At 40.7% G+C, this 16,537-nt stretch overlaps 4 protein-coding genes across 8 annotated transcripts; 1 reads left to right on the top strand and 3 right to left on the bottom strand.

The window, feature by feature from the left end:
• Window positions 1–474: 474 nt before the first annotated feature.
• hmx3b (H6 family homeobox 3b) lies at window positions 475–4,041 on the bottom strand. The gene is made up of 2 exons (XM_003441784.4): window positions 2,056–4,041; window positions 475–1,773 (listed from the first exon to the last, which is right to left on the bottom strand). The coding sequence occupies exons 1-2, from the start codon at window positions 2,333–2,335 to the stop codon at window positions 1,181–1,183; spliced, it is 873 nt and encodes a 290-aa protein (XP_003441832.1). The 5' UTR covers window positions 2,336–4,041; the 3' UTR covers window positions 475–1,180.
• A 580-nt stretch (window positions 4,042–4,621) lies between these two features.
• acadsb (acyl-CoA dehydrogenase short/branched chain) lies at window positions 4,622–9,366 on the bottom strand. Of its 2 annotated transcripts, none has more exons than XM_003441785.3 (11): window positions 9,260–9,366; window positions 8,766–8,931; window positions 8,577–8,677; window positions 8,272–8,478; window positions 7,245–7,415; window positions 6,829–6,954; window positions 6,644–6,736; window positions 6,476–6,565; window positions 6,236–6,373; window positions 5,927–6,026; window positions 4,622–5,407 (listed from the first exon to the last, which is right to left on the bottom strand). In XM_003441785.3, the coding sequence occupies exons 1-11, from the start codon at window positions 9,290–9,292 to the stop codon at window positions 5,331–5,333; spliced, it is 1,302 nt and encodes a 433-aa protein (XP_003441833.1). In that variant the 5' UTR covers window positions 9,293–9,366; the 3' UTR covers window positions 4,622–5,330. The 2 variants fall into 2 exon arrangements, with proteins under 2 accessions (XP_003441833.1, XP_019218058.1); XM_019362513.2 differs by having other exon boundaries at window positions 9,186–9,299.
• A 408-nt stretch (window positions 9,367–9,774) lies between these two features.
• On the top strand, window positions 9,775–12,371 carry LOC100692689 (zinc finger protein Pegasus). Of its 3 annotated transcripts, none has more exons than XM_003441786.5 (4): window positions 9,775–9,866; window positions 10,156–10,312; window positions 10,404–10,592; window positions 10,769–12,371. In XM_003441786.5, the coding sequence occupies exons 2-4, from the start codon at window positions 10,177–10,179 to the stop codon at window positions 11,695–11,697; spliced, it is 1,254 nt and encodes a 417-aa protein (XP_003441834.1). In that variant the 5' UTR covers window positions 9,775–9,866; window positions 10,156–10,176; the 3' UTR covers window positions 11,698–12,371. The 3 variants fall into 3 exon arrangements, with proteins under 3 accessions (XP_003441834.1, XP_013124964.1, XP_005471453.1); XM_013269510.3 differs by having other exon boundaries at window positions 9,835–9,925; XM_005471396.3 differs by lacking the exon at window positions 9,775–9,866 and adding an exon at window positions 9,925–10,020.
• A 750-nt stretch (window positions 12,372–13,121) lies between these two features.
• On the bottom strand, window positions 13,122–16,123 carry pstk (phosphoseryl-tRNA kinase). 2 transcript variants are annotated; one of them, XM_005471397.2, is made up of 6 exons: window positions 15,791–16,123; window positions 14,899–15,100; window positions 14,577–14,778; window positions 14,396–14,471; window positions 13,609–13,702; window positions 13,122–13,512 (listed from the first exon to the last, which is right to left on the bottom strand). In XM_005471397.2, exons 1-6 carry the CDS (start codon window positions 16,007–16,009, stop codon window positions 13,298–13,300), a joined length of 1,008 nt encoding a protein of 335 aa, XP_005471454.1. In that variant the 5' UTR covers window positions 16,010–16,123; the 3' UTR covers window positions 13,122–13,297. The 2 variants fall into 2 exon arrangements, with proteins under 2 accessions (XP_005471454.1, XP_013124965.1); XM_013269511.2 differs by having other exon boundaries at window positions 14,863–15,100; window positions 15,791–16,122.
• Between the last annotated feature and the right edge of the window lie 414 nt (window positions 16,124–16,537).

Below are 16,537 nucleotides of genomic sequence, written 5' to 3' on the forward strand. Positions count from 1 at the left end.
GAAAAATTAAGAAGCCTGGCTCTCAATCTTTCGGATTCATTTTGTAATTTAGGCTAGTACATTCTAATTTGTGTGGATATATGACAGTTTTGTTTCTTCTAATTATAGGACATGTTTTCCGCAATATTTTTTCTTAATTATATAAAGCAAAAATTATATAAGATGATGAGATTTAAAAGAGCAGACGCTGAGGCCTAAATGCTTCACAGAAACCCAACATTTGGTTCATCCAATGTTCCTATAATTTAGAATGCAGTTGTTTATTTTCTAAGTCATCGGTATAGATATTGTTGTCACTCTAATGCTGATCCGTGTTTTACCTTCGAATAAAACACGGATCAGCATTAGAACAGACTTAAGAATCCTTAAGAACAGACCCCTCACAAATGTTTGAAACCAAGAAACGACATCACTTGAATAAACATTCGTGTTGCACACACCACAGCTATATAAAAGGAAACATTTCTTGCTTGAATGAATTTTTACTGAGTGCGAGACCATATAATATACAGAATTTCAATAACAACATCAGAAGAAAACCATACACAAAAACAGAGGCTTTTTTGGCTTTTTCATGGCTTTAAAATTACGCCAACCACTGCGTCATAAAGACAAATGCCTGTATCATCTGCAGTTGTTTTTTTGGTGGTGGGGGGGTGGGGTGGAAGGTATTTTAAGAATGACATGATTGTCCTGACTATTACAAAGTGAGCTATAGGCCTATGGGAGACAAAGGCTGGCAGCCTAATTTAAAGCCAACAGTATTGCACAATATTGAAAAATATTAAAATATTTAATCCCACATTCAAACACTGACACAAATCTCTGTAAATTACATAGCCTATAGACAGCCAACCCTGTTCAACTGAATAGGTTCAAATATATGCACCCATTTCGAAATCGATCGTAATAATTAAAAAGAAAAATAAAATAACCAGTAATCCATTACTTTTGTTCCCCACACGCGTGGGAGCTGTAAAAGGGACCCTGTCTTGCTCAAGGACACTTTAGTAGAAGAAAGCATGATTACACATGATCATCATAATAATAATAATAATAATAATAATAATAATAACTACCGTGTCCGTTCAATCTACAAAATATACAAAATTGTATTTTTTTTTTTCCAGTTAATCACTCTCATTTAAAAATATATGTACAATGCTTTATGACACAAATGTTAAACGGGTCTCAGCAGTGGGACTGGGTGAGAATAGTACATGTGATGGGGGAAAGCCAAGAGTGCTTGGCCGCCCGGTGAGTTTGTAGCAGGGCCCCCGCTCGTTTCTGGAGCTCCATTCTCGTGGTAGAGTATGGGAACCCGCACAATCCTCTGTGCCGCCGCATGGCTCAGGTTGGCCGCCTCCAGCTCGGCGGCCAGCTGCCTTTTCCACTTATTCCTCCGGTTCTGGAACCAGATTTTCACCTGCGTCTCGGTTAAGTGCAGGGACGCGGCTAGGCCTGCCCTCTCTGAGCTGCTCAGGTAGCGCTTAATGTCGAAAGTGGACTCCAGCTGAAAGACCTGACTTCTGGAAAACACGGTGCGCGTCTTTTTCTTCCGACAGGGCTTCTTCTCGGAGTCCAGCTCGTCGTTTTTTCTCCTCCAGTCGTCCTCCTGGTCTGTTTCTTTCTTTGGCTCCTCCGAGTCACTTTCATCCAGGGCGATGTCATCGTCGGCGCTTTCATCTTTGGCATCTTGATCACTTTTCTGGAGATCCGGAGAGCGCCTGTCCGGTGCCTGTGATGCTTCTCTTAAGCTGACCTTCTCAGACCCTGGAGAAAAACACATTTTATTTTGTTAAAACCTACTCTTCAACGACATAAAATTCTGCCGTGAAAGCTATCCTACCTGCATTCTATTTTTTCCCCTTTATGTAATAGGTTTATTGTTGGGATACATTAAGTTTAATTTAGAGTTTTAAGTATTTAAAACATTTTATTAAGATTTACGTATCCATTCACGATGTTAAATACACCACAGCTTTTCCGATAGAAGAACGTGAATTAATATTAAAACACTATAAGTCCCTCGTCTAAAGCAATACAATAATTTACCTCCAGTCCTAAAATGTGCTCCAAGCGTGTAGGGGTACCACCAGGTAGATGCTCTTTCCAGATATTGCGCGGATAGTCCAATTCTCTGTGCTGGCAGCTCAAATCGAGGAACAGACAAATCACCGAACCGAGAAAAGAAACTGCCTTCCAAAACCCCCTTGTGCGAGCCGAGGATGCTTTTTGGCTTCGTGGGTTTGTCTTCAATATTCAGCAGGTTCTTTATGGAGAACGGCGAGTCTTTTGCAGGTTGGCGAGCCTCTTGAGTATCAGAGTCTGCCATCACCGTTTAGTGTCCGACAGGGATCACCATCAAAAGCTGAAAAAAGATATTAAACAGATCTAAAGGATTCTCTGGCGTTAAAGTCCGAGCTAAAATAGTTCGCATAAGATGGAGGGAAAACTCGGAAAGTCGCGTAAAGCTGCGCCCAGCTTCCCCCCCACGAGAATGATCAGCGTGAGAGCGCAGAGATCACTGCGTCAGACTTGCTCCGGATCGTAGTGATGAAATAAAAATGCCATCCGAGTTAAAGCGTGCTCGGTGGCTGCTATTGGACAGGTACAATAGCAAATGGGATTTGAGATGAAACCGCGTGGGGGTCTGACAAGAATGGACTCCAAAGAAAAAGGCCGCGCGAGAGTTTTGGCTTCGGGCTCAGCAGTACGCACCCACTTATCAACCAATTAGATAAAAGAGGAAAATGTATCAGGGTTATGAGGGGCGTGCGCGAGCCACAATTACCTGTCAGTAAATTGAATAAATGGTCCATTGATTAAATGGTCCAGCGAAATCAAGCAACTTAGCCTTATTAAACAAATTACGCATAGGTTTTACGCTCGAATGTAAGCTACGATATACAATAACAAAACGGCGAAGAACTATTATTCTTAACCCACAAAAAGATTCAGAAAATTGTTAAATATTTAGTCATTTAATGATTTTTGTCATTAAAAGCGGACGCTGAACACTATGACGCACGATTTCGGCGTGCCACTCTTCTGTTGCGTCCTGACGCGCATGTGTTCGGCAGGAAAGCTGTCCATTTCACCTGCACCGGAGCGCATTGACTTCGGTGTAATTTTATTAGCCAGGAAGCGCTACAGGCAGACATCAAATTGAATGCTTAACCATCGTGATAAAGTCTTTTCACATCAGCTTAGTACCAAAGCAGACAAACCCACAGGGGCAGCAGGTGATCTAATGCGCGAGGATGACAATAGGCCTGTTTCTGTCACACACACACCAGTGCTAGTACTTGAATTAAGCAAATTTCAATTGTGTACCTGAAGAGACATGTATAAGAGCTGTTCGGTCACATTTTATTTGTGCGTATGATGAACGAAAGAAAGACCAGGAAAGAAAATGAATTTATAAGCACACTGCTTTTCTGATCTCTATTTAGACTAAGGGCATATATCTCTAAAATGGAAGAGATATCAACATTTTGCGTGTCTGTGTATTTGGTATACGCATACTCAAAGAAAAAATGAGACACTAAAAAACATTTAAGATGCACCATTTAAACCAAAGTTGAAGCAAATGCAGAGAACTAATCAAACAAATTGAATTTGCTCAACCTGCAAATATGCAGCCTGTCCTTTTAGCTCGTGGAGCGCTCTCCAGCTCTAGAGGACAACACTGTGTTTTGTGAAAAGCTACTTGAATCCTTGCATAATTAGAGGTCTCATAGCTGTGTTAAAGATGGGGGCGGAGAAAGAGGCTAGCTGAGCAGCATTTTGCCGAAGCAAAGTGAAAAGCGGATAGCTGTGTTTTCATCAGATTATGTTCATTAAAGAGAGGTGGGGGGGGGGAGGTCCACGAGTCAGAGTGGATCAGAGGGGCAAACAAAGTACACTCAATCAGTGATGCAAATGCAGGCTTGATTTTCTGTTCTATCTTTATGTGATTAAAAAAAAAGAAAAAAAATCTTTTACTTAAACATTATTCTAAGAGAAATTTAGGTTTAAAGAACAGGTGTTTGTATGCAGTTACACTGGAGCCTAGCACGTTTGATTCTAACTTCTATCAGCGAAGTCCCAGCAGTAAATAACGCTCAATTCATCTTTAAATTCAAAGCTTTTGTTACAGATACAGCGGTGGTGTCAAGAATTATACTGATCTTTAAGAAACACACAGGTAATCCTAGAATTTTTATGAGGGCAAAGACATTTTAGTCCATTTCACTCTTCAAATGTAAAAAGATTAACAGCTGTCGTTTCTGATCAGGCCACACAAATTATTATACAAATACATGAAGTAAGAAGCAAAAGCAAATCTTAATATAAAATTATCTGCTACAAAAACATTAAGTTTCTGTATTATAGCCAGGAAACGGTGTGACTAATAAAAATCATCAAATAGTATCCATGTCTGTTTTAATTTTTCCCTCTCCATTTATTTAACAGTAATAAAAAATAGCAACACATAACTATTTGCAAGACGTCTTGGCTAAAAGCTTAAAAGCTGTTTAAACAATAGACCTTATTTTGCACAGCACATGTAGCCTGTGCAAATTTAATCAGTCACACCCACAAAATTATCAATGAGTCAATTATGCAAGGCGAGCTCTTTTCATCTGAAGCACCGGCATAATTAAATTGATATAAAATATCATTAGAGGTGACAAGCTGTTAAAAGACATGATAATTGACTGCCCCGTCTGTGAGCGGCTGTCACTCGGGAAAATGCTGCCATCTAGTGAGAGGACTTGGTATTAACCTGGACTCCTCAGCAAATACAAACGACCGTACATTGCACTACAGCATACTTCACATTTAATAGTACTGACAGATCATTCTTTACAGATGATTTCCTGAAAGTATGTAGAATCACTTGCTGTACAGAGAACACACACCTTTACATCACTGATCTCAGTAATCGCAAATCTTCCGAAGGCACTGAAACATAATCCTAATCATCAGCTTTCAACAACTGACTCCCACATTGCAAATGTATGGATCATTTATGTTACTGTTACATTAATAATCATCCTAGAAGAAATGTGGGGTGAAGTTAGTAAAGGTCTTAAAATGATATACAGTTTCTTACTCATTGTCTTTGAACCGATGGAAAGCTCACTGAATACAAAAAGGAAAAAAAACATCATTAAACCAGAGCAGCTTTATCTCTAAACCTGAAGAAATGTAACCAAAACACCAGTAACTATGAGCTGCTACACGAGAACTAATCTATAGCAACATGGTGTGGATCAATCCCATTATAATCACTGGGGGGGGAAAATGCGGAGTGTAATCGTTTAGGCTTTGCTCATAAAGTTTCAAACATTGTACTCCTTATCAATGAACTTGGCCATAGTGGACAGCTGGATATTCGTCGTGCCCTCATAAATGGTACCTGCACAAAGAGAGAAAACAAAGCATTAGCACAGATTCCTGACATACACAACAAAGTCCATTTTGTCAAACTCTGCACACTACATGAATCCGCCGCTTTCACAAGCAGGAGACAAGGGGGCTTAGCGAGCAGCTAGGTCTGTCGGTGCTCCAGCCGGAGAGCTCGGGAGCCAAAGTGGCAGTGATGAAAGGAAAAGTAACATTTTGCAATGGCAGCTTCCTTGGCTGTGTGCTGGTATAATGGCACTCTGAGGGGTCAGACTGGGGAATTCCAGCAGAGTCCGATTACAGCCACTGCTATCGGGCCTTCTCTCTCCGCCCCACTCTGGTCCAATCATGAACATCTACACCTGACCCTCCTGTAGCACTCACAAGTTTCGCACTTTTCACAGTAGGACTCCAGCCACAGTTACACTAACTACAGCTTATTTAAGCAGCAATCTCACTAACAGCATACAAACACAAGCCAATATTTGCAGAGTGGTCCAGAGTCCAAGCACATTTGTCGAGTTAGGCTCACCAATTTTACAGTCTCTGTAGTATTTTTCAATAGGGTAGTCTTTAGTGAAGCCTACTCCTCCCATCCACTCGATGCACTTTGATGTGGTAAGGGTGGCAACCTGAAGAAAGTAAATAATAAAAAGAGACAGAGAAAATAAAAAGACTTTTTGAGTTGAACATGAAGAGTCTCAGCAAAAACTTCCACTTCTTCTACCGTTGGTTATATGAACTCATGACACAAATAACTTTATGACAACATATGTAAACAGGTCAGAAAAATATCCTTATTCTGTCCTACAGTGTACTACCATGAAAACAAGATGCTCACCTCTGCGCTGAAGTATTTAGCCATGCAGGCTTCTTTAATGAAAGTTCTTCCGGCTTCTTTCAGACGAGCAGCGTTGTACGTCAACAGCCGAGCAGCTTCAATCTGCGTTGCTACATGGGCAATTTGGTGCTGCATCCCCTGGAATATAAGGAGCACCAACGGCAGCATCAGAATGTATTGAACCAAGCCTTATCACCACAAGGTGTTGTAAAAAATCAGAGTCCAAATATAGATCGTGACCTGGAAGTCAAAGATACGTTTTCCAAACTGCACCCTCTGTCTGGTGTAAGGAACAGTGTGATCAAAGCAACCCTGCGCCAGTCCAAGCATCTGAAACACACACAAAGTTAGAGCACCACTCTGCTGAATTTGACATTTTAACAGAGCAGATTTTGTGTTTTAATTTACCTGTGCAGCTATTCCAATCCTACCCTCGTTCAACATCCCGATGGCATACTTATAGCCATGACCGACCTCTCCTAAAATGTTCTTCTCTGGCACCTAGAACAGAGAACAGAGAAGTAAAAAAAAAAAATCTATCTAATGCACTTGCCAGGCATTTCTCTGGTAACGTACACGATGTATGGTCTCACCTTGATATTGTCAAAGTTGAGCGGGCAGGTGGAGGAGGCCCGCAGTCCAAGCTTGTTCTCCTTCTTGCCGATTTCTAGCCCCTCGGTGTCCCGGTCCACGATGAAGCAGGTGATGCCTCTGTATCCCTGCCAAACAAAGGTGACTTTATATTTACCTTTCTGTCACAGGGGAATGCATTTAATCACGACAAAGCATCAATACAACCTATAGTGGGTGGGTCTTATAAAGTAAAGTTTCACTTGATGTTTTTATTCATTGGAATTTGTTAAAAAAAATCCAGCATGTCTTGGTAATTTCCGAGACAAAAAAATAAAAGCAATCAACTCAGAAGCGACTGTTGAGAGGGGCCTTAAAAATCTAGGCTCAAAAAGAAATACTGCACACTGTGAGAATAGAAACATCAGTAGCTACTCACAGCAGAGAGATCCACATTGGCCATTACCAGGAAAACACCTGCATGCTCTGCATTACTGATCCACATCTTGGATCCATTGATTACATAATAGTCCTTGTGCTTTTCAGCACGCGTCTTCAGAGCAAAAGCATCGCTTCCCGACTCTGCTTCAGAGAGACAGAAGCTTCCAATCTGGTACAAATAAACATAATGTAACAAATATGAAGAAATTTGCACACCCTGTTTCCAAAAAATAACAGCATATAATGTAAATAAATCTCTTTGACTTAACAGCAGATTAAACCAGTACAAAGAAAACAAATCACATGATAAATGATAAAACAAAGAATTTTTCCTTTTTTTGGGGATGATTTTTGGAATCATAAATACCACATCTTTGGGCTAATGGGGAGAAAGATCATCAACTTATTAACAGTGCACAAGTTCAAAAGTCAGAATTCATGACAGTAAGGGGACACATTAATGCATATCGAAGGTTTCTTATTCAGAGAAGCGCATGCTTATTTCATGATGGGAAGGCAATGAATCAAATAACTATTGGTTATGACCAAGTCCTGCAGAAGAGCATTTTTCAATGCTCTTGAAGCAGATGAGCTGGAGCAGCAGAAGACCACACCAGGTTTAACTTGTATAAACTAAGAACAGGAAACTGAGACTACAATTTATAAGGGTTCACCAAAACTGGGCAATATTAAAATGTAAAATCATTGCCTGAGATATTTTCTTATTACCCTTTAGGCCCCTTAGTAGCAACTAAGCATCATTTAAACACTTCATTTAAACAGTCTTGTTGCTGACCATGTCCACCCCTTTATGATCACGAAGTACCCATCATCCAATGGCTGGACAGCCATTAGTTAACTATTGCTTTGACTCGACTGCTGTTGTGATCTTGCACTAAATAAATAAATAAAACTAAACAGAATTGAAAACATGATCAGAAAACATTAATCAGTTGCACTGGAGAACAGTAATGTTGGATTGTTGTACACTGGTTTTTTTTTTTCCAGATTATGAAGCTGCTCACCATGTCCGTTGACAGTCGATTGAGGTACTTCTCTTTCTGAGCTGGGGTACCGAGTTTAACAAACAGCGTGTTGATCAGAGTGTTCTGGATGTCACACAGTACAGCCACAGAGGGATCCACCTTCGCCAGCTCCTCGATGACCAGAATAGAGGAGAAAAACGAGGAGCCAGTCCCACCATATTCGGGGTCGATCTCAATGCCCATGAGCTACAAAAAACAAATGAATCACTCGAAGGGAAAAAAAACTGACACTGGCATATTTTTAATGACACTTACGTTAATTCACGATTAAATTAGTTACGTACACCTTGTTCAAAGAGGGATTTGATCACTTCCTCATCCATATGCGAATTCTCATCCATTTTTGACACAAGTGGGGCGATGCGCTCCTGTGCATATTTTTTCACTGTCAAACAGCAATGCAGATATTCAGCATTTTAAGAAATCCTGTCTCCAGCTGTGCACTACAACATGAAACAAGAGGTCCTGCTTACCTGCTTCCCTCATCATGCCTTCCTCCTCTGTGTATGTCTGAAGCGGAGGGAAGGAGGAGGCCACCTCGGCTGGCTGGTGTGAAGCCACATCTGGGGCAGATCTGGAGAAAGTGCTTCTCCACCCTGCCTGGCATGCCCCCCATGGACGAGAGAGTTGTTTGAAAGACTGAAAAACAAACAGCAGTAGAAATATGTAACATCGTTTAGTAAATAATTGGCAATGAACACACAGTGTCACTGAGCATTACGCAGTAATGTCGGGCACGGTTGAACACTGTTTGAGGATTAAATGTTGAAACTGTTTTGGGATGAAACTACTTAGTTTTGAGCTTTAGCAAACATTAGCATCAGTTAGCTAAAAACGTCACGTAGGCAAGAGCCAGACAGGTTACACAATTCAATGATAAAAAATGGTTATACCGTAGAAAAGATATTCAAATGAGCGCAGAAACTCTTCAAATGCAAATAATAATAACCTAAATATTCTGTATAACCTTTGAGAAAATCCTGACCAACGGGGCAGCCATGATGTTTGTTATGAAATGTTTAGCAGCGTACGTCCACCAGAGGGCTCATTGCTGCCTTCATTGACCTCCTGCAAGAGTCAGACACAAGAAGTTACACTGTGTGGGAGATTATAACTGCAATACATTAATCATTAACATGTACTTGTGGGATTATCTTTATGAGCAGGAGTGGAGAAAAAACATACATGGCAAGTGATTCACTGTCTGTAAAAGAAAATCCTGTTACTCTTGTGAATCTTTAACTTTGTGTATGTACTTATGAAATTAAGAAATCACACGAAAGAGACAAACTTATGCCAGTTTCATTACGTGTGTCATGTGCAAAATTATAAGGCCATTATTGTAGGCTTGTGAGAATGTGTGTGTGTTTCCATCTGTTTGTGCGTACTGAAACCCATGTGAGCGTATTCAGATTTCACCCAGGTTCTTAACTGTCTGCCATTAAAAAAGACAACGACAGACCTACACAAAAACAAGCATAGGTTATATTTTTCCTATAACAGCGAAGGCAACAGTTGCGTTTGGGTGACCGCTAACATATCAGAAAAAACGGAAGCGATCGCATGTTCGCCAGGTAACAGCATGAGATGATAAACTGTCCCCATTAAACTCTGCTGTTAGCTCGAAAAAAGGGTTTGTCAGAGTTGTTATGGCAAAATATTGACCACAGTAACGATTGTGCTTAATTTGGATGTTAAAATTTAAAATACTAGAGCTTAAATATATAGGTAATGTTAGCACTGCTGCTAAAAGCTGTAGGCTAGTCATTAAGAACGCTAGCAGCAGTAGGTTAGCTGCTGTCAGAATACCAAAGCAGACTTGTAGTACATGTCGCTATCACCTTTTAATCTTTTATTTATCAGGCTCAGCACATGTGAAGGAACATGGAGGAGATAAAGACCGAGCCCGTGGATTTTGTAAAGGAATTTCAAGAATACCTGACCCAGCAAACCCAGCATGTCAACATGATTTCAGGCTCCGTTTGTGGTGAAAAAGAGACAGCGGAGTCCTTTCAAGCCGGTGAGAAGGAAGCACACTAATATACAAACAACGTATTTACGTGTTTACTAAGCAAAATCAGATGTTGAAGTCATGCTGTGTTTGTTTGTAGTTGCCCCAAGGTGCGAGCAAAATGGTCTGGACCCCCCGTCTGTGGAGGTGAGACTGTCTGTGGAGGATGGGTCAGATGTGCAGATGGATGGCCTGGAGAGGACCTGCGATGGAAAGTATAAGTGCAGCTACTGCAGTTATGCAAACAAGGGCATGGCTCGCTTAATAGAGCACATCCGCATCCACACAGGTCAGATTTCCCACCTTGTAAATATCCTTGATATACAGCTGATAAAGTGAAATACTGAAAAGCTTCACCTTGTTTAAACCTTGTGTAATAGACACTTCTTTTCCTCAGTGCACACCATCACAGTAAAATATGCTGGTTAATATCAGAGTTATAACTGCAGTTATTTCCTTGCCCAGGAGAAAAGCCTCACCGCTGCCAGCTGTGCCCATTTGCATCTGCGTACGAGCGTCACTTGGAAGCCCACATGCGCTCACACACAGGAGAGAAACCGTACAAGTGTGACCTCTGCGCCTTTCGATGCAGTGACCGCAGCAACCTGTCGCATCATCGGCGACGCCGCCACAAGCTTTTGCCCACCAGGGTGGCACGCTCTCCTTTCTCCAACAAGAGAATGCTGAGCGCTTTGCAGAAGAGGACGGCCTCGCTGGGGTTTGGACGGCGCCTCCTCATCAATCTCAACCCGCCCTCCGTGGTGATGCCAAAATCGGATTTTCTGAATGACTTGTCTCACAAAATCCACCATTTAAACAGCAGCGAGTATAAGAACGCTCCCAGGGTGGATGAGAAGGAAAGTCGCAACAGGAGTGCTAATGGTTTGACTTTTAAAAACCCACTCGACCACATGTCTACACTAGCCGGTCAGTTGGCTGAGCTCCACCCTGAGTCTCAGACTCCCGTGTCCCCAGACAGGGAGTCAATAAAAGATGAGAAGCCCATCCTAATACATAATGTCTCCAGTGAACAGGTTGCAATGTGCTCAAATGGAGTGCAGATATCATCACCTAAAAAAGAATCTCCCACCTCATGCCACGAGAACTGTAGTCCTGCTCTGAGCCTTGGCTTTGAGAACAACATGAACGCTCTGACTGGGTGTGTTAGCAACAGCCAGTCGGGCACACCCACCCCTGCCCTCACTATACCGGACCAGCAGGTCATGTATAAATGCCAACATTGTGATATTCACTTTTCTGACAATATCCTCTACACTATTCACATGGGCTGCCACGGCTATGAACATCCATTCCAGTGCAACAGCTGTGGGCATAAATGCGCAGACAAATACGATTTTGCCTGCCATTTTGCCCGTGGCCAACATAAAAAGTGATTTCTGGCAACACAGATGCATATGGAGCTTTGTTTTTGTTATATTGGTTATATTTAGCAACTGAACATAGTGAGACTGTTTTACATTTCATGTTTTAAGTTGTTTTTTTTATTTTACACTTCTACATCTGCACTATACTGTTGCCTTACTGCTTTTCTACCTTAATCCCAACTTTGGGCTTCTCATATTAGTTGTGAGTGCACAAAACCACACGACACATTGCAACACGGCATAGTTTGTTGTTAGTTAATGCCTTATGACATCTGTACTCCTTTGCTCATGCAGCTTATTGGATTTGGCATTATGGGATGGGATTTGCAGTGTTTCATCGCTTTGGAGTGAGTCATTAGGATTTCATTCAGCCTGTTGAGTAAATCACATTTATAAAGGCAGCTATATACACTGATCAGCCAGAACATTGAAACCACTGACAGGCAAAATGAATAGCAGTGATTATATCGTTACAGTGCAATGAAATTGGCTTTTGTGGCCCGTCTACTAGCTGGAAGGTTGGTTGGTTGGTTGGTTGATCCTCGGGTGAGCTATTGAACCCCCAAAGTATCAATTGGAGTGTACGTGAGAATGTTAGAAAGTGCCGTGTGAATGTGTGTGTATGTGATTGGGTGAATGAGGTCTTGCAGCTATACAAGTACCAGTTCATTTGCCAGTGTTCAGACCAAGCCCCACAGTGCATCACCCTGCTGCCAACAGGTGCAGTGTCCACACCATGAATGCTTAGATCTCTGTTTTCCAGCAGGAAGGTGGGGCCCAGTTCAATATTATGAGGGTGGTTTTAATGTTGTGGCTGTTGGGTGTGGCGTATAAATTATTATTTTTTAAATACAACACCAAAACAGTATTAAGCACCAAACATTTCAAGCTCAACCAGCTTTGTATTCACAGTGGAGCCATCGAGCTGCCATTCTCACCACCATTTATAAATTGCTTGTTTGCCTAATAATTATACACAAGTCTCAATCATGGTTAAATTAGCCGGACACATTCCTCAGTGGGAGTTGTGGTTCTCATATTTATTTATATCTAACCTCAGAGACTACAATTAGTAGTTTTTTTCCTTTTTACAGTTGTGTTACATCCCTTTTTAAAAATTAATATTTATATACTATCTCAAGTAACGTTGTTTTTCTGTACATACAACTTTAAAATCAACCATAGCCACTTACTGTCTGTATATTAGCCAATGCTGAGCCATATTAAAGATCCCATATAACCCTCATTATGTTACATGTAATGTGAACTAATGTTAGCGGCTTTCCGTTTGTGCAAATCTTGGACACATTAACTTGTTTGTACATGATAATGTTAGTATGGGCAGAAAATGTGAGTGAGATTAATAATGATCCATTTACTCTTAATTACCACACTGTACCATATCAGGAGAGAAGTCACGTAGACATGTGAAATCAGTTGAGGAGAATTTATTTTAAAAAATAAACATTTCATTCACAGTTGTAATTACCAAGTTATTAAATTACAACCATTTACGAGTGTTTCACTTAGTAGCAGAAAAATAATTTTTAAAAAGCATTTTCAATTATTACATTTAATAAAATACAGTACATTGGATATTCAGTCAAGCTTATTTGTCATTTATGATTCTAGACAAGATTTCTTTCAAGTCATCATTAAAAATTTCAGCTGCTCTCTTCACTGCGTGCTCTACGTTGATTTCCTCTTCTTGGATAAATGACACGTCATTCAGAAAATGTTTCCGCAGGTTATGAAGAAACGTTGCTTTGGATTCACTCAGCTGAGCAGCCAAAGACCTCATGCGTTCAGGAGGTACTTGGTTCTCTGAAATTAGGCAAAGACGAGTTGATCATTCAGCTAGGCTTCAAGTGGCAGCATGCTCTGTTAAACTTGAAATATTAAGCATTTTCCGAGGCTGACCTCTGGCAGTTTTCATGGCTTCGGAGATGAGGCGTCGACAGGCCTGGTCAGCCTGGTGGACAACACTATTGGCACATTTCAGACGATCAGCTTCCTGCAAAATAGATGATGACATATGTGCAGGTGTATGTCTTAAGCCAATACCTATGTATATATGAAAACAGCAACATGTATAGAAATAATTCAGCTATGCATAATGGTATTTCTCTGAGTTCTTGCATTTCCACTACTAATGATGCATTCTTACCTCAGTGCAAAACTATCCTTTTAATATGTTTCTAATTTTCCACTTATTATTATAATATGTAGTATTGAAGGACCTGTTATTACTACTGTAGTATCAAGACAAGACTACCAGCTAGTACTGTTGTTTATGACCATAAGTGATTATTTTTTTAAACAGTATGTGTTAATAATGAATCATTGTTATTATTATTGCATGTTGATGATGATATATTTTACCCCCTCGCCTTCATGTTTTTTCCTTCTCTGTCTCCTTTCCCATCCCTCATCCATCCCCTTTAAGGTACTCGGTATAATGATGTTCCAATATGGCTGACCGTATGGCTGACAACCCACTTATAAACAGTCTCACCCCTTAGGGTCTGAGGGCTGTTTTAAAAGGGGGTCATGCTTGAGGTTGGCTCCCTTTGATTAGGTACTGTTGATTTGAAGAGTCTTGACTATGCGTTATTTCATATGTTAAACCTTTAGAAATGATAGAAATGATCTGCTTCTGTAGCTACATCACTGGCATGTGTCTCAAGTTTACTCTACAGTGTCTCACCTTTTGTTCTTTGTTATCTTCCCCCATGCTTAGTGGGTTACTTAGTGCAGAGGAGATCAATTCCATCACCCTCTGGCTGAGGATAAGCCACATAGGAGAACACAGAGGCAACAAATTAAAGCCTGACTTATGAATTGACTTTGGTAATTAATCTTTATGGCTGCTCTTTCTGCTGCCTTACATGTCAGATTTGGACACAGTTCCTGTGCTGTTAAGAGTAATGCTGTTAATCTCCCATGAGTTCTTCTGAGGATTCGGAGACTCCAACCTCTTCACCATCTCCAGTATCACCTCAGTGGGAACTGGCTGAGACCTGCTCTGGTTTCTGCTGATGCATGATTCTAAATCACACTGTAGGTAGACCTGGCAGAAACCCAGCGAATCTGCAACATCAGAAGACGTTAACCCAATATTTGAAGAGCCGCATAGCGTTAAGTGGCATATTCAGTTGATAAGAAGGTTCTTACACTTCCTTGCAAGCTGACAAACTTCATATCTCATACTTGGATAGTAGAAGTTGTCATCCAGTAGAAAGACGAGAGGTGGCTTCAGACCTTTAGGCCCCATCAGAGCTTGAGTGCACTGCTCCCAGGTAGCAATGCTGATCCCAGAGCTGCTCGGTGCCTCTGGCAGTATTTCTGACTTCTGCAAGAACTGCTCAATACAGTACAACACTGCTTGTCTGTGTGACTTCCATTCAGTGTGCTAGAGAGGAGAATCAGTTCTAAAATTAGTAGGACATACTCAAGCTACTTATGATGTATGGAGACAATATTGATTTTAAAAACAATCTGCTGGAGAATAAAAGTACTTTGAATATTTAATACAGTCACATATCGTGCAGCAAAAGGTAACATTACAGGGAAATCAAGAAGCTTGTTGTTTATGTTGGCTCAAGACTTACAGCAGGTTGTTTACTAATGTTGGGTCAATCCCCAGCTCCTGGACTCTATATGATGAAGTGTCCTTGGACAAAATACTTATCCTCAAATATCCTATGATGCAAGTGCTAAAATTTACCATGGCCTAAACTATCTGATGTTTTGTCTATCTCAATGTTTTACCCTTTCCTAAACTGGGAAAAGGTAAAACATTGGATGGAAAAGTGTAGTGAGAGTTACCTAAAAAGACCAAAACAAATCTAACCTCTAATCTTCAAGCACTGAACACATGAAATTTACTTACATGGATGGGTAAATTGACCTAACCTAGTGCTGTCAAAGGGCTAAACCTTTTATTTTTATTTTTTTACCTTTTCTATTAATTAGCACCAAACTATAGCTTTAATGTAAAGCTATACTATTTTGATTGCGTTCTCTAATAGTCATAATGCCCTACTATAGCTAATATTACGCAGGATGGTTGGTTCACATTACATTTGAATCATGTCCTTACCATTTCTTGTAGGTTAACACCATCCTCGACCACTTTGGTCCGAAAAGCTTGCTCTGGGATCAGGTCATCGTATGGCACCACAGTGGCTCTCCATCCGTGCTGTGCGGCGGTACTGACAATCCGGCGGGCCAGGGTGGACTTCCCAGCAGCGGGTAGCCCGCAGAGGACACACAGACAGGCCGAAGCCCTGCTGACACTCACGGCCTCCTCTGTTGCCATGGGCTACGAGAGAGCAGCTTCACAACCCAGCTTCTACTACTTACATTTGTACTCTGTTTGCAGCCATGTTGGATATTAACTTCCGCATATTCTTCCGCATGTCATTTCCTACCGACGTCCTTCAAAATAAAAGCACATAATATTTTAAAAGGTTACTCCAAAAGAATTTTAAAAATTTGACTGTTGTAAACGACCTGTTAGGGCGTGTTGGACAGTACTAAAAAATATTGTAACTTGTAACTAAAGGATTGGAATATCCAAATAACTTTCAAATACAAAATAGAACGACTAGTGACATAAAACAAATCGCAAATGGTTTTAATGACTTTTTTCTTAATGTTGGTCCTAGCTTGGCTAAAGAAATTGTAAAATCTGGGCACCCTCCTAAAACTATTAATGTAGCAAACTCAATGTTTATGAGGGGAGTAGATGAAGAGGAAATTATGGATGTAGTTACATCCTTTAACTCCAAGAAATCAGCTGACTGTGATGGCATTGCTATGGACTTAATTAAAGATATTATTGGAT

Source organism: Oreochromis niloticus, linkage group LG8 (genome assembly GCF_001858045.2).
Source record: "Oreochromis niloticus isolate F11D_XX linkage group LG8, O_niloticus_UMD_NMBU, whole genome shotgun sequence".
In the NCBI taxonomy this organism is placed as follows: Eukaryota; Metazoa; Chordata; class Actinopteri; order Cichliformes; family Cichlidae; genus Oreochromis; species Oreochromis niloticus.